The sequence below is a fragment of the Rhagoletis pomonella genome, unplaced genomic scaffold (assembly GCF_013731165.1).
Source record: "Rhagoletis pomonella isolate Grant_MI unplaced genomic scaffold, Rhpom_1.0 Rhpom_scaffold_00001, whole genome shotgun sequence".
In the NCBI taxonomy this organism is placed as follows: Eukaryota; Metazoa; Arthropoda; class Insecta; order Diptera; family Tephritidae; genus Rhagoletis; species Rhagoletis pomonella.
In genome coordinates this window covers 35584288-35601861 of record NW_023458555.1, presented here as the reverse complement: position 1 = coordinate 35601861, position 17574 = coordinate 35584288, and the positions used below count along the sequence as shown (strand labels likewise).

Genomic DNA, 17574 nt, shown 5'->3' with positions numbered 1-17574 from the left:
AACTTCTCTGTTTGCTTTATTTCTCGTCTGGCTCTCGCGATTTAAATTCATAAAAGCGATATTGTTTGTGATAACAACTTTTCATTTTCATCTGAAAAATCTGAAATAATGTTTTTTTTTTTATTTTTATATTATTGAATTAACCCTACTGTTTTTGCAAATTATTTCATTCGCGATTTATTTCTGCTTGACATCTTTAAGTTTCTTTTTTAGCGTTGTCTTCGCAAAAAAAAAAATTAAGAATACAGAAATATCCCTATTCCAATGTGCATCTTCTACATACAAACATACAACAAAAAACATAATGGCCATGATTTTCCTGATCAGCGAACAAAATTCTTTAATTAAACTTTCGCTGCGATTTTTCACATTAGATATGTACATTGTACATACATTTGCATAGCCGAAACGTACAACAAAAAATACTCAGTTACAACTGTAAATCCGTGTTAATATTTTTTTTCTACTACAATCCATCTATTTGCCAATTTTATTCATTAATATTTTTATAACAAAATTTATGCTCTGTTAAGCCAAAAACATAAAATCCATTCATTGCATGATGTGGACCGTGGTGGCTCAAGTGCCGCTAATATCAGCTAGAAGAAAAAAATAGAAAATTGCATTTTAACCCAAAAAAAAAAAGTAGCAATGCAATGGCGACTGATTGCAGCAACGCGTAATAACAATAAACAGCAAAAGCAAATAAAAATAAAATGGATGTCAATAAGGTTTTTTCGGTGCATTTTTTCTAATTCGGTCAGTTCAGTAGTGGCTGTTCTGTTCGCGTGGCTGGTTGCTGGTGTTAATGTAAAAACAATCAAGTGCGCGCAAGCGCATCCAACTGAAAGGGTGACTCAATGACTGCCTGGGTGGTAACTGAGTGAGTGAGTGAGTGAGTGACTGCCTGGCGGGCCGATTGATGTGGTCGATGTGCAGTTTTTTTTTTTTTTTTGTTTTGCTTTAAATTTAATTTTTTGCCACTGTCTATTTGCTTGGCTGCAAACGAAACCAATAATTAAAACAGTTATTGCATTAAAACTGCATAAGCTATGCTGAAATTGAGCACTGATGTGAGCTTTACGATTTGATTGCGAAACATACGAGTGCATACGTAAATGTTCTGCAATTTGTTGGATTTCAAAGTGAAATTTGTTGTCTGATTGTTGGATTGCATTTAATTTGAGTGCAGTCGATTGCATAAAATCCGATCAGCAGTGGTTATTGTTGGTATTAAGCCGATTATTGCTATTGTTTTCAGCAAATAAATAATAAGAAGGCTTAGGTAACGTGTTTGATTAAAATAAATGAATATATCGTGTCATCGGGATATTTGTATAAAAGAGATAAATAAACATGTTTTGAAGCACTCTTTATGATATAAAAAAAAATGCTTCGAAGCACAATTTTCAATGCGAATTCATGTTTACCAGTTGGCGCTTGGAAAAGTAACAGTACATTTACATATGGAAGATACCTTGCACCCTGTTTAGTACCTTTAGTTTCGATATTTTAAGCGATTTCCCAGTTCAAGAGAATGCTCCTTTCATTATTTTTTCTAATACAACGACGCATTATTATTTTATTGCGACCGTAAAGTAGAAAATTTTGAAAAGTTTATTCAAAAAATTTATTCCCAGAACATTGCTGGAATATACGGTATTTTAAATGGAAATTTCATCAGAAAAAATAATAATAACGGTATTCCCTTAAAATGAAAAATATTTCGAGAACCTCGAAAGTTTCGAAACTTTGACACAGCTGTCGAAATTTCTATGAAAAACTCGTGCCAAAATACCACATTTATTTTTATTTATCGGAAGTGTCTTATCAAAAAATACCAACTTATTAATTCATGCATATGTATGTACACATAAGTATGTACGTCCAATTCACTACACTAAGAAAGTGTATTGTTGTCCTTGAATCAGACATTCAATCGCATATGTTTCACATCTTTCATGCTTCACCCACACGCTTTGTGGTTGAATTATCTACTGCCGGCGAACAATGGCATGTGTCTATAAATATGAATATTTACTGTTTATAGAAAAGAAATTCTATAATCACCTTGAAAATCACGTATTGTGTGAAGCAATAATGACTAGTCATATCGCAATGCAAGGCAGCATTGAAAAGGAGACATCTCTGTTAATAAAAGAAATGTTAAAGATTTAGTTTTGTGAAGTCAACCATATTTCGGCACGATTCTGCTGACTGAGAGAGTGCGACTTAATAAAATGCAAAATGCATCCAACAAAAGTGTAAAGCAGAAAGGGAAAGCATAAGAAAAAACTGTAAATAGAGATGAAAATTTTCAATAAAATAATGTATTATGACTTATGGAAAATATCTACACAAAAAAAAATTGCATTCAGCCATAAAGGACGTGAGTACAAGAAGTGATATTAAATATTAAAAATTCAGTGTACTTAGAAGCCAATAAAGGCAATTCATTGATGGTAGAGCTGTTCGCACACGCGCAGATATGCAACGTGTCTCGAATAAGAATTTGTTTTTAGTGAAACAAACTTGGTTTCAATTGCGAAAAATGTTGTTCTGATACAACATTTGCATTGAATTTTGAACAGCTGTAAGCTTAAAATATGTATGCAAAATATGTATGTAAATTGCGAAAATGCGTAACTGACGTTTGTGCCAAAAATGAGAATTGCTCACCGGAAGTTTCAGGCATCAAGCTCCTTATTCATTCAACAAAATATCGATATTTAGATATAAAAGTTAGAGATAAATAAGTATAAAAGAGAGAACCCCTTTGAAGTAACAGTGATGTCACACTCCCCTATAAAATGTAGGCTACCTTACATACGAGGTTTTTCATTACATTCATACGAGGTTTTGTACTTTAAACGTCGATATGTTTCAGAATATGAATATGAATGAGATATTCATACATAAAACGAGCGTATACGAGCACATAGATGAATCGATAACGATTATGAACAAAATAATCGAAAAAATTATATCGATGGCAATTAAAACAATAACATTTATATCACCACGACGACACCAATTACAATGACATCGACAGAGAAATTAATATAATATCGATGTGATATCAACAAAATAACAATATCGATAACAGTAATTTCGTTAATAATTACATTGGCATCAATAATACCGATAACATTAGTATCAATAACAGTAACATCGATAACATTAATATCGATCATAATATCTATAACGATAGCATCGATACCAATAACAATAAAAATAATATAGACGAAAATATCAATAAAAATAACAAGAAAATATAATATCTCCTAAAAATGTAAGAGCTATAAAAATTATTATCGATAAAATGTATTTACAAAAAATAGTATCGATAAAAAATGTCGACAAAATATAATATCGATAAAAAAGCATTTATAAAAATTAATTTCGGTCAAAATAATATCGATATCTAGTAAATGCCCATAAAAAATATCGATAAAAATAATATTGACAAAATATAATATCGATAAAAAATAAAATATTTAGATAAAAAGTATCATCTAAGAAACAGCATCTGTAAAAAATGGCAGCTTTTAAAATTTAATCTCAATAAGAAATATCGATATCAATAAAAAATAATGTCGATAAAAAATATAATATTGACATAAATATTATCGATAAAAAATAATACTGATAAGAAATATCGACAAAATATAATATCGATAGTAATAATAACGATAAAATATAATATCGATAAAAAATAGCACCTATAAAAATTAATAGCGATACAAATACTTTCGATAGTAAATATCGATAAAAAATAATATTGACAGAAAATAAAAAAATATATCGACAGAAAATAATACCGACAAAACATAATATCGGCAGAAAAAAGTATCGTTAAAAAATAATTCGGTAACAATAATAATATCAATAGCCATGATGTCTGTGTTAACGATACCGATCGCGATATATCGAACAATATAAATTGACTATTGACTTTGGTTTTCAAGCTGACGAAAATAGTACGACATTATGTGGATGCTTTTGCAGCCAAACTACAAAAGAACAGTCGGTAAAATTACGAAATACACACACACATATCAACAACATGAACTCGGCATTTATCCGAGTTCAGCCAGGTCGATTAAAAAATACGCGACCCCATGCAGAGTGTTGTTAAGTTAAAAAACTACTCTATTGTGAATCGTTCATAAACTCTTAAAATATGCATGCATATACCTACTTTTTGCACAAATTTTACATAACATAAGTAATGCGATTACCACTGCTTGCTGCCCTCTGAACTACTTAATTTCAACTAAATACAACAACTTCTCACATCAGCTTCTTCATAGACAATAAATGAATGTCCGCATTTGCATATTTGGTTTTAGTGTTTTCACACACTACAACACCAGCACTTACTGTTTTAGTTTGCGTATATTCACATTTATTTTTTCTTGCAAGACTCTCACCTACTTGGCAAGCAGTTTACATTCTCTTAACCACAGAGTACACATATATTCATTTAACAAACCAAAGAACTCTGCTTAAATTGCCAACTAATCCCCGAACTTATACTCACTCACTTTCATAGTGTTTGTCCATTTATGCAATGTGGTTTAGGCAACCAAGTTGCAGCTGTTATGCAATGGAATCACACACTTCTCTCGGTAAGCTTATTTTGTTTGTTCTGTACACATACGTATACGATACGGTGACCATATTAACCAACGTAAAATAAAGAACATTTTTTTTTTCAAAATGATTTGGGAATACATATGTACATACAAATTGAATGATAAAAGTACCTTACCCATATCGTAATTTAAATCAAATATTTACCAGTTAATTATATTATTTAATTGTACAAGTTTCCCTGCTGTGGCGAAAAATTAAGCCAAATCTTTTCAATAACTTCGCCATCCTTTGATACCAAAACGCATTTACCATAATTCATACTGCATGACGAAGCCAGCACACAGTGGTTCAAAATTGAAATTTAATGGTCATAATTCACCGGAGTCTTTATTTTGCAACCACTTTTTTACTAAAAACAAAAAAAAATATTTATTTTGGTGAACAATTTTCTATAACATTTCAAAATTTTTTGTGTGTAATTTTTTTTGTTTTGGGAGAACCATACAATTGTTCTCAACTAGTTTTTGTTATGTAACATTTATTAACTGGAACAGGAGAATAAATTTTCTTCAAAATTGCTACTTTTTCTGCATTTTGTACAAAAATATGTTATATAATCAAATAAGAATTCAAAAATCAGGCTCAACTGGTCTCTGGCAAATATTGTACCTAAGCTTTCATAAAAAAAATAAGAAGTAATCAAATTAAGTGAAAAATTAAGGCTCCAGTGAATTACGAACACTAAATGCCGGTTTTGAACCACTGTGCAGGAGGGGGTTTATCTTCTTTAAGTGGAGCTGGAAACTCAGCGTGCAACACGATCCTGGGCGCAACTTTCCCTCTTCCTTATAGATTGTACAAAGATTGCCGATTAAATAGAAACCCTTAAGTGGGGTGCGAAACAAACTGGCGAAGGTTTTTATAATATTTTTTAAGGGGCATTTTTTTCATATTCTGTGTTTACAAATTTACCTCTGAAAAATGCAGAGCTGATTTAAAGGACAGTTTAAGAAATAAAGGACAAAAGGCGTCCTTTATTTTGAAAAAAAATTATAAAGGACAGGGGGTTAAAATAAAGGACTGTCCTTTAAAATAAAGGCCGGATGGTCACCGTAGTATACAAGTATGATTATAGTATGCATGCATAGATGTTATTTCAATGCTGTGGTCATCACTACTTTTAAATACTTTTTTTTTTACTAAATCACTGTCTTGTTGATTCATGGGTTGTGCAGTGTCTACTACTGTTTTGCATAACTAAAAAGGAGTTTGTGGCTACATCAGCTGGTAAGACTATAGTAGGCATTAAGCCAGATATGTTCGCTATGAGTGGCTAAGTCGTTTATATTTATTTGTGTTTAATAGAGCTGCCTCAAAGCTTAGATAGATAACGTTTTTCTCGACAATCCAAGATAACAGTTTTGTTTTTCGATAAACTTTTATCTGCCCTAAGGAACAAACAATGGTTTTTAAAACTAGTCGCTATGTTCTTAGAACTTTTTTAGAGATTTGTAGCATAGAGAAGAAATAAGTTTATTTCAACTCAAACAAAGATCAACAATGCTTATTTACGCGACTTATGGAACATACTGCCTAAAAGTATGCAACACAACGTCACCGAAGCGAAGCACTTGTAGGCGTTTCTCAAATGGCACAAGCCGTAGCTTATTAAAGCACATAATAAGTTTCTGAAGTTCCCCTTTCTATTGATGACGACCCTGGAAAGCGTTCGAAGGACTATGGATTTGAAAGTATTCACCTGGAATGTTCGGAGCCTTAATGTGGAAAGATGCATATGCACGGCTGATTGCGGTGCTTGCGAATACAAAATGCTGAGGAGGCAAGGCAAGCAATGCGGAGGAAGTTACGACGTCTGTAACAGCGTACTGCATTCCACCCATGCCCCGACGGAGAGAATGACAAAATCCCTTATACAGTTACAGCGCCAAACGGTTAGAAGAATAAAATGCACTAAGCATTATACCGTATGGCCTGACAACCGAAACAAAGCAAGTTATGAATAATACTTTAAGGAGATACCTAGCAAAATGAAATGAACGATGATTATGAAGTGGTCCCTAGAGTTGGTACAGGTAGTTTTATAAGGCGATTCTGGCTAAGATAGGCAAAATAGTTTGAAAGATTTTGTTTATTCTGGCACGAAGATAATACAACAAAAAATCTCCCTTGCCAACTTTAATGGTGAAAAGCTCTTTTGACAGAAAGTCTTGTGCATGTCCCAAAAGGAGATGGGTTTAATTTTGCTCCCGCTCGACCGTGTACATGGCGTGCCAGTCGAGAGATCCGAGGTTCGAATCCTCGAGCTGCGGATTTTTTTTTTTTATTACATTTTTTCTTCTTTTTTCTTTTTTTGTTTTTTTTTTTTTTTTTTTTAATTATTTTTTATTTTATTTCCTTTTTTATTTTTTATTTTTTTTTTGGGCTTTAATACTTTATTGAATTTTTAGATTATATTGTTTTGAAAACGAAAATATGTTTTTCAATGCATTTAATTTTGAGAAACATTTTTATATACATATATATTTTTTAATTATAACTTTTAATTAAATTTTATTTTAATCTTTTTATTGGTTACATTTTTTTTTTAATTTCATTTCATTTTTATCTTGTCTTTTTTGATGTAATTTTCTTCTAATTTTTTTATTTTATTTTGAAATAAACTTATGTAATTCCATCGACTTTTAGGTACATTCATATTTTAATTTTTTAATTTATTTTATATTTTTTAATATACATATATACATACATTTTTTTTCTTTTCTTAGTAAATTTTTTTTTATAATTATTTTTTATTTATTTAGTTTCAGCAGCAGACCTTTCGAGTAGTCTTTCGAAAGACAGAAAAGAGGTCTTAACATAGTTGCCAGAACTGCTGCCAGAAAATTATTACGAAAGTATTTTGTCGTCCGAAAAATTGTGGTGAGTCGAAAGACAATTGCCCAGTTAGTCTCGTTACCTACTGTTCTCGCAACACAAACTCTTTTTCTTATCTTCATTTGAGCTAAGGAAAAATCTCCCTTTTTTTTAGTTATTTAATAAATAAAAAATATGAAATCCCCATTAGAAACTATTTTAAATGACATTAGACAATGATTACTCAAAAGACCGATACTACACATTTTAATACATAAATAATTCTGCATTTTATGGCAACATCAGAAAAATTGCATTTGTCCCTAAGCCATTTGTTAAACAAAAATTTATGAACGTCTGAGCGTAAGCAGCAAACTGTTGCATACCAATAGGCGGCGGGCACATGTGAGCTTCACCAGCAGGCAGATCCAAACACTTTCACGCTTAGTGCACTTGCAAATTGGCATAAATTGAGAAATTTGTTTGCCAACTATACAAAATTTGCGCCACAATACATAGACCGTAAAAATCAAAAGCCAACAAGAGTTTAAAAAAAAAAAAGTAAAAGAAGGCAGTAAACAAAAAACTGCAAGCCGACAGGCAGCAAGGCGCTACGGTGCCAAGATCACATCGCAGCCATACAAATATGTACGTAATAGGGAATCCACTTGGTTCAGCAGACAATTGGGCAAAATTACTGGGCAGAGTGCTACATATCGAAATCAAAATATTGATTTTCAATTTGGGTGTGAGACAAAGCGGCAGGAGAAACCGGAAAAGGCAATGGAGACAGGCGGAAAAGCACCACTGCAATGGAGACAGAAAGAAATCCATACATAACAAATAGCCAAAATTTGGCAAATGCACAAAAAATGCATAGTCAGGAAGCATATAAAAAGGACAAATGAGAAAGGAATAAAAGACGACTAACAAACAGTGCCAACCAAATGTTTAAGGACATGCGAAGTGCGAAAGTGATGAGGAAAATGGATGAGTGCATAGCATTTGAAGCCGTATTAAATAAAAAGGAAAGCTTAAAAGCATTGAAAAGCAATTTTGCGGCTAATAAATCCGATTTACTTTGCCAATAAATTGTGCCAAGCAACATACAAATGGGCTAAGCAAGCAAGGGGAAGTAGGGTGAAAATATAGTGGGTTCACACAGCGCACTCACTAGGAGTCGAGAGCGCGGAATAGACAGGAGCCAACTGCAACCTGATGGGCTAATGCAATAAAGGGAATACATACATATACATATACATATCTAAACAAAATGAATGTCAGCAGCAATGAAGCAAACGAATCGACGACAAGCATACAAGCAGTCCAATGTCAAACAAACAGCAGCACAAAACAACTGGCTAACTGTATGTGTTAGTGTGCTTAGTTGCTAATGACGGCAAATCGAAGGCAACGTTTGAACACCTACATAGAGATTCAAATGTAAGTAGATACAAAATATGCAGCTGGACATAGTGTCCACTGGATTTAGGAGTTGCAAAGTTCTAAAAGCTTGACCAATAAATGAGCTGCCCTCCCTGCCGGCGTGCGCACAGGGAGTCATAAGTGCAATTGCAATGCGAACTACAAAATTTGTAAACCGGAAATCGAATGTACATTTTCGAAGAAATAGTCAATGGGCTGTAATGGACAGCGAACTAGTGGGCGCTCATAGCAGGCACACTCACACACACACACACACACAAGCCACCTTTTATGCTAAATACATTGTAAATAGTTAGGCAAGTGGTAGGCCGAAAAGCCAAATGCTATGGTTGCTATCCAGTTTAAACAAGTATGAAAGGTAGTAGTAAAGTTGGCTGACTGGTTGCTGCATTAAGGTTGTGTCATTTAGACTGTAAATTTTGGAGGACATCGAAGGCAGCGTTTAGCATATACACAGATAAGCAAATATACGAACATGGACATTTACATAAACGCCTACATCGCTAAGCCACTAAAGTGATGGGAGAGCCAAGTCAGTGGTTGACACAGCGGTTTAGTAGGTATAAATTTTGAGGTAAATTGCAAAAACTATGTGTAAGATTGTACGATTAGAGTACAAAATTTTCCACTAGGAGGAATTTAATTTAAATTTCCGCCTATAAGCAGGCTATTTGGGTATATTTGTAGTAGGGATTTGGTGGTTAGAAGAGGAAAAACAAGTGTACTTCTGAATTGTGGCGACAGGAATGCACAGAGCCACTTAAAATCGCTAAGGATTAACTAGACGTGGTATTAGGGAAACTATTTTTGGTGAGCAATGTTAGCAATTTTTTTCGGAGTCAGGAATTTGGATTACTGAATCCGAATATGAAGTCGAAATCCAGAGGTTATCGCGGTTTTTCTTCTAATTGGTTAGTTCGTTATAAATGCTATGCCATCTTGGTAACAAGCTGCCACTTTAAAACCCACACTAAGCCTACAACCACTTAGCGGTAATTACATATGTACTTCAATATACCAGTGTTCGCCCAGCGGTTAAATTTATTCAACTATAACACAGGCCAACAAAATTTCAAAAAAAAAAAAATGTTAGCCGAGCTTAAATATAGCACATACAGATCTGAAAAAAGTTTGCCCTTAGAAGCATTAAATTCAATCTAACCCTGAAATTATCCGAGACGCTGCATGGAAACGGAAATTTGTGAGATAATAAGAAAAAAAGAGCTCTGAATACAAAAATCATCTGCTGAAAATATTGCGGAAGATACAATGCCAAGTGGATGAGCTAGTGCTGGGCAGTGATAATACCAAAAGTACTCAGAACCCGATTCTAAAAAGGATCGACAGTACCCGATTTTTAAAAGTATCGATACTGAGTAGTCCATAGTAATCAGAACTCACAACAGAACGCGAAGCTAACTCAGAACTTAAAAGAACTCAAAAGTACTCAAAAATACCCTGTTCCAAATAGTATTGGGCAGTATCGATACCAAAAGTACTCAGAACTCGATTTTCAAAAGGATTTGCGATTTTTTAAAGTACTTAGTAGTACTCCAAAGTACTCAGTAGCACTCCAAAGTACTCGGTAGCACTCCAAAGTACTCAGTAATCACAAAAAGACTCGAAACTACCGAGAGCTTGAAAGTACTCAATACTCAAATACACTCTGTTCAAATCATCACTCTGATACATGTACTCAGGATTCAACGTACTTTAAAGTACTGAGTTCAAGTTTCAATAGTTTTCAAGTATAATATTTGTACCCAGTACCGTTAGCCATTCATTTGACGTAATTTGGTATTAATATATTAATTTAAATAAGGAGATATCTACACTAAGCATTGAAATGTTACCCACAATATGTGTATTTAAAGAAAGTATTTAAAGTATGTATGTAAAAATACCCAATACTTAAAAGTATCGATACCAAAGAACTCGATACTTCACAACACTAGGACGAATGCCCACAAAACACGCTTGACAGCCCCAATTTCTCGACCCGTCGTTCAAGAACTGAGGGCCGTTTATATATGTAAACTATGCTAACGTGTTTAATTCACTAAAATCAACACAACAAAGCATCCACACTCACCTGTACATCAAAATTAGGCGGTTGTTGCTGCAATAAATTTCCTGGAGATTCAATTTGATTTGGTCCTTGTGTCTGATGATTCATCATGGGGCTCTGCAAGATAGCAAAAATTATATGTAATTTGTGTAAGAAATTTATTATTCAAATTATTTTGTATTTTATGTGTGTATGATGCCTACCTGTGCCATTTGCATGCCACCGACACCATTCATTACGGGCGGTTGCAGTTGACCCATTTGCATTTGATGTGGTGGATACGAATTCATTTGTGTGCCAGGACCACCGCCTTGATGATCCATGGAATTGAGCATATGATTGAATGGATGCGTTGGAAAGCCACCATGTTGGCTGGGATCGAGTAGTGTGGGTGGACGTGGCAGCGTTTCTTCAGCTGGTGAGGGCTGACGGGAGCCAGGTGTGCGACTACAAAGAAAAAATATACGTAATGGAATAAAATTAAAGCAAATTTTAAAGGCAATAAAAAGTATGAAATTATTGTATTTTTAACAGTTGTCCACAACATAATAGGAGTGCGATATTTAGATTAGTTTTCTTTTGTTTATTTAATGTGAATTAATTTCTAATTAAAACCATATACAGTGGGGCGCAGAAATGAAAACACGGTAATTTTTGTGAAATATTTGCTAGGTTTTTAAAGTTAAAACTTTTTTGTTATATAAATTAAACTTTCAAACTTTATACAGAGCTTAGAAAAATTTAACAAATTTTCATTAAAATTTTAACTTTTTATTCCGATTTTTTCTCATATAACAAGTGCAATTTATAAAAACTGGCGTTGTTTTCTTTTTTGTTTAATTTTCTTTGCAAACGGTTTTGCGCATTTTCTCGATAAGAAATTCATGCTTCTATGGAAAAAAAAGTGCAAAAATACGTCACCAAAAAAATCAACGCAATTTTGCACTTTATATACAAAAATTCAATGGGTACCACACTGCATACTCAAAAAAAAAATACATTCAAATTTTGAAATTTGAATGAAAACCATGAACCATTTTTTTATGGAAAAAAAAAATTTGGTTTAAAAATCTTACCAATTTTTAACAAAAATCACCGTATACTCATTTCTGCTCCCTGCTATATGTACATAAAAACCAGATTCAAACTTTGTGCATACATTTAAAAAAATTCAACAAATTTTCACCAAAACTACAAACTTGGTATCAGAATTTAAAAAAAAAAAATTAGGTTTGCAATTTTATAGCCCTTCAATTTTATTAAGTGTCAAGTGACTACAAAACACCGTTAATTTTTGTCATTTTTTTTTTAGTATTTTTTTAGTTACAAAAGGTATGTACGACAATTTTATATGGAAGAAAATGCCTGGTATCGTCAACAAAAACAAGTGAAAACCTAACTACTATTTTTTTTAGAAACTACAAACACTTATTAAAATTTAATTTGAAATTTTGGTGGTAATTGTCGAATGTTTATATGTATTTTTTGGAAAAATTTATAAACACTAACTAAAACAAAATATCTCACTCCTATTATTCTAGTAAAACTGTAGATACATATGTATGTATTTATGAATGTATGAAGTATTATTTATTTAATTGCCTGGCTCTAAAACATGGTATCGCAATTGTTTTACGCTACAGTTTGCAAAGCACTACTGACTTCAACAAAACAGTTTGAGTGCCAACGAGGCCGAAGTTTGCATCGCGGCTGCTTAGCAAAGACATATACCAAATGTACTAAAAAAAATTCACACAAGAATTTTTGCGATACAAAAATTGGGACAGCTAAATGGCCAAAATCAACAAGGCAGTAAACAACATACAGTGGCTGCTTAACTCGTTTGGGACAATTTGTACTAAATACTACCCTCTCTGGTAAACAAATTACTCGAATGCTCGCAAATGTATCTAGTAAGTTTTCAAAAATAAAATTTAAAAAATCTATTTTGCTTGTTAATAATCGTAACACTTTTTAATGCAGCAATATGCCACATGTACTTGTTAAACGGATGCAAGTCATTTCAAATTCCCATTTCAGTCAAATTTTACAGCTCGCTTTTAAATGCAGTCTCGTGATTATTTTTCATATAAATTAACATACATAAATATTGCCAAGCAAGATAAAAAAAGTGTAAACTAATTACATATATCAATAATATCTGGCTCGTATATTTAGTTTTATTTACGGTGCAATCAATATGTATTAGTAATAATATAAAAACAAATGAGCTGGCTACTAAAATTAGCACAGCACACGTCGACTGCCATAGCGAAATGATGAATTGCCAAGTAATCGTGCAATGACTGTTCGCGTGCACACACAACCGTGACAAATGTATGAATGTCATTAATAAATAACGATTTAATTTGTTTTAGGATAGGTCGGTTATAGCGAACGACTGAATGAGGAAAAATAGTTAAACAAAAATTAAGGCAAATTAGAATGGCATGCAAGTGTGTGTAATAATTGATAGCTGCAAATTCATTGAAATGTAATGGCGTTTTCGTTTCTACCGAAAAATGCCACCTCCTCATTGCCCTCTACTGCACAAACACTAAGCACCAGGCAATGAAAAGGCAAAATTTTTTTTAGAAGCGAAAACATCATAAGATAAAGTTAAAGTTGAGATAAAGATTAAAGTTGAAGTTACGGTTAAGATAAAGACAAAGATGAAGATGAAGATGAAGACGAAGATGAAGAGGAAGATGAAGATGAAGATGAAGATGAAGATGAGGATGAAGATGAAGATGAAGATGAAGATGAAGATGAAGATGATGAAGATGAAGATGAAGATGAAGATGAAGATGAAGATGAAGATGAAGATGAAGATTAAGATTAAGATTAAGATGAAGATGAAGATGAAGAGGGAGATAAATGGCCCATTCCATACGGATTCGACGAGCAAAAAATTCTGCCTTCGATTTATTTCAAGCTTTGAGGTCATAATCTATACATTGAATTTCATGAGACCCGTATTTTTTCTCTTTTTCCCGAAAAACCTTTCTGAAGCCCGTGCCAACAGTATTAAAGATTAGGTCGTAAAAAGATATTTAAAAAAATCAAATGTTTACATTTTTTAATTCATTTTTTTCAATATGTGGGGAATTTCTTTAGCTTACAACCATGCCGAGGTGGTAATAGATGATTCCCATTGGCCACAGTGGCTGCCCACCTACTTTTCGGCCAGATAAATATTTTTTTTGTTTTTATAAATACATACATGCAAACATACTAGTCGCGCCTCTCACTGAGTTATTCACCAATTTATGTGTCTTTGACCATGAATAAATTATTTGGCAGACTTTTCATATTTCATTTATAATGTTATTCCCAACAACCTTACCAATTGTTCAGCTCTATGGTAGGTTTACAGCAATGAGGTAGGTATCTACGGCCTTCAAAGATACCAAAGATCCTTTTAGATCGCAGGGTCCGTAGTTCTATTGTAGACTACTAATTAACTATTTACCTAAAAGCTACAGCCCGCGACAAAAGATAGCATAGATTATGTAGCAAAAGCCATAAAATTCCAGATTTCAAAATTTTAACAATTCAACAAAGTTTCAACCGAATTCCAAGATTTTTAATTACAATTTCTAGAAAAAAATTGGTATGCAGTACAGTGCCTATTACATTTTAGTGCAATAAAGAGCCGGCAACCGTTTCCAAAAATATTTTTGAAATAAACCATTCTTAAACCATATCAAAGTACATATTTCAATTAACTTGTGAATTAAATTAATTTTGAATTTCTAATTCAGTGGCAACCTTCGCCAAAAATATTTTTGAAATATATTTTCCTCGTTTGACATCCATATTAAAATATATCATTTGGATTGTTAGTTTAGCTGATTTTTAATTACTAAATAGGTGGCAACCCTTTGAAACAGTGCTTTCGAAATGAAGGTTTCTTAGACCCCTGGCACATTTGATTACCGTATCAAATATTTCATTTAACTTGTAAATTGAATTAATTTTGGATTCCTAACCAAAAATTCCTTCGCCAAAAATAATTCAGAAATATACCTTTCTTGAAATTCTCTGGTTTGATATCCATATTAAAATATATCATTAAGCTTCTTAATTTAGGTGATTTTTTATTTCTAAATAGGTGGCAACGCTTTGAAAAAATGTTTTCGGAATAGAGATTTTTTAGGTGGCAACCCTCTGCAAACCCAATTTCAAAATAAAGCTTTCTTAAGCTTCTCGCTTGGAACACTGGTAAAAATATTTAATTTAACTTTCTAAAGTGATTTCTATATTCTGAATAGGTGGCAACCTCCTTCAAGTTTACTTCGAAATAAGTAAATCGTTTTAGAATGACTTTCGTTTGACACCCTCAATGTTGCAATATTATATTTAATCTTTAGTTAATTTTCACTTTTGAAAAGGCCGGCATCTGTGTTCTAAAGATATGCTTATGTTAATACATGTCATAATAACTATCTGGGTGCCAAATTTCATTGAAATACGTTCAGTTGATTTAGCGTGAAAGAGCAACAAACATATTCACACACTCACGCACTCGCAAACTTTCACATTTAGATACAAAAAATACTACATATAAGTAGGGTAGTAGAATTAAAGAACATTAAACAAACAAAAGAGAAAAATATGGAGTCAAGACTAGAGAACATTTTGAGGTGCTATCGTTTTGTCGCGGGCCGTATCTGGTTATCTGAATTGAGTGTAAACAAAAGACTTAAGAAGCGAACTTCGTGGGGTAGCCCACATACTACTTTTGATTCCTAACAAACACAGTAACAGTAATAAAAACTAAATTGAAAATTTTAGTATAAAGTCCTAGCAGAAACTTAAAACACAAAAATAAAACAGAGAAATTCACAAGAAAAAAAAACAGACACCACGCGCCACATAATATTTAGCACATTTGCACAACATTTAAAATTTTTATTGGCAAACTGCATTAAAGCGAACTCTGACTGTGCACACTGATGCGACCGCAATCACCGCCCATCTCTTGCCCCAAAAAGCACACAGTCCAAAAAAAAAAACGATAAATACTACTGAAGTAAGTATACTGAAGCTGCACAAATTGCCTACAAAAGCTGCGACTGCTGCTGCTGCTGCTGCTGCTGCTGCTGCCGTTACAATTGTTCGCCTGCTTATTGTTAATACAAATTTATTTTCTCTTTCCTCATTTTGCACTTTGCATTCATGTGTTTTTCATTTTCTCAGCTCGCCTTCCTCGTTTTGTTTGCCATCTGCGCGCCGCTCTGTTGGCTGACTTCCCGCCTTTTTTCTCAAGTCGTATGCGCTTGCTGTTGCTTGCTGCTTTTCTGCTTTTTCCCCCATTTAGCTTTGCATTTCTTTGACTCTGTTTTTGTGTTTGCATTTGCTTTTCTTTGACTTTACTGCGTTGTTAGGTCATTAACACACAAACGCTGCAGCGCTGCCAACAACAAAGAGCTTTTGTGCTCTGTGCTGCTTTTTTTAAAAACAGCTGCTGCCCAACTTGATTGGGTATGTTAGTGTATGTGTGTGTGTTTGTTAGCAGCCGGCAAACAGAAAAACGTGTTGTTGCTGGGGCGTGAGTCAGTCAGTGACACAACAATCAACGACTGGCAGCTGTTGCCGCCAGCTGATTTGCTGATTCGTGAACCATATAAGATGTCACTACGTACGACACATGTGTTTGAGGTGTAGATGCTTGTGTCAGATTTATTATCCGACTTTATTTTATGCATACTTTATAATTGCATTTTTCACGTTGGCGCTGTTTTAGTACATACAAACATACTACACATATTTATTTATTGACTGTAAATGGTGCTTTTTAGATTACGCACAGACAATTTTTTGTGATTTACTATATTTAATCATTCGGTTAATACAGTATACAAAGTGAGGCCAGGCTGCCAATAAAGGTTTGTTCTAGGTTTGACTAATTTATAGCAATTTTATTTTTATTTGTTACTTTTTTATTTGTCATTTATTTTTGTTTATAATTTAATATTTTTTGTGTTTATGTTCTACTCCATGCTTTTATCTATAATGCATAATTGGGGGTTTATTTTTGTTTTGTAAATATATTCCTTTACCATTTGTTTGCTTTTTTAACTTTTTTTAAACGCCTCCTCTTTTACTAATTGCATTAAATTTTATTTACATACTTATTTTTAATTTTTCATGCCTCCTTATTTTTTTTTTTGTTTTTAATTTGTATCCTTTTTTCATTTTATGTGTATGTTTTTATTTAAATATCTTTTATTTCATTTAAATATTTCCTATTTTATTTTTTTAATCAGATATTAGATCGAACTATATTTTAATTGAAAATTATTTAAAATAAATAAATAAACATAAGCTGCTAACTATATCATTTTGAATTTTGCCACTATCTTATTGACCGCGGCTGTATGTATATTGCTTACTTTTGTATTATATATTATTTTTATTTGTATATGTAATATATGCGTTTATGTTTTTATATATTTTTTTTGTTCATTTTTTATTCACTTATTGTGTTTTTGTTCCATTTATTTACTATATTTTTATTTTATTTATTTATTATGTTTTTATTTTATTTTTTATGTTTCATTTTATTTTATTTTTTATGTTTC

General features: G+C 32.7%; 1 protein-coding gene across 2 annotated transcripts in view; it reads right to left on the bottom strand.

Annotated features, from left to right (window-relative positions):
* Nucleotides 1-17574, bottom strand: part of LOC118743617 (maternal protein pumilio-like) — a 678449-nt gene that overhangs the window by 533088 nt on the left and 127787 nt on the right. For both annotated transcript variants that reach the window (XM_036476391.1, XM_036476383.1), the window contains exons 7-8: nucleotides 11191-11434; nucleotides 11012-11104 (exon numbers count right to left, since the gene is read on the bottom strand). In XM_036476391.1, the coding sequence (XP_036332284.1) occupies nucleotides 11012-11104; nucleotides 11191-11434 (337 nt within the window). The remainder of the gene's footprint in view (nucleotides 1-11011; nucleotides 11105-11190; nucleotides 11435-17574) is intronic.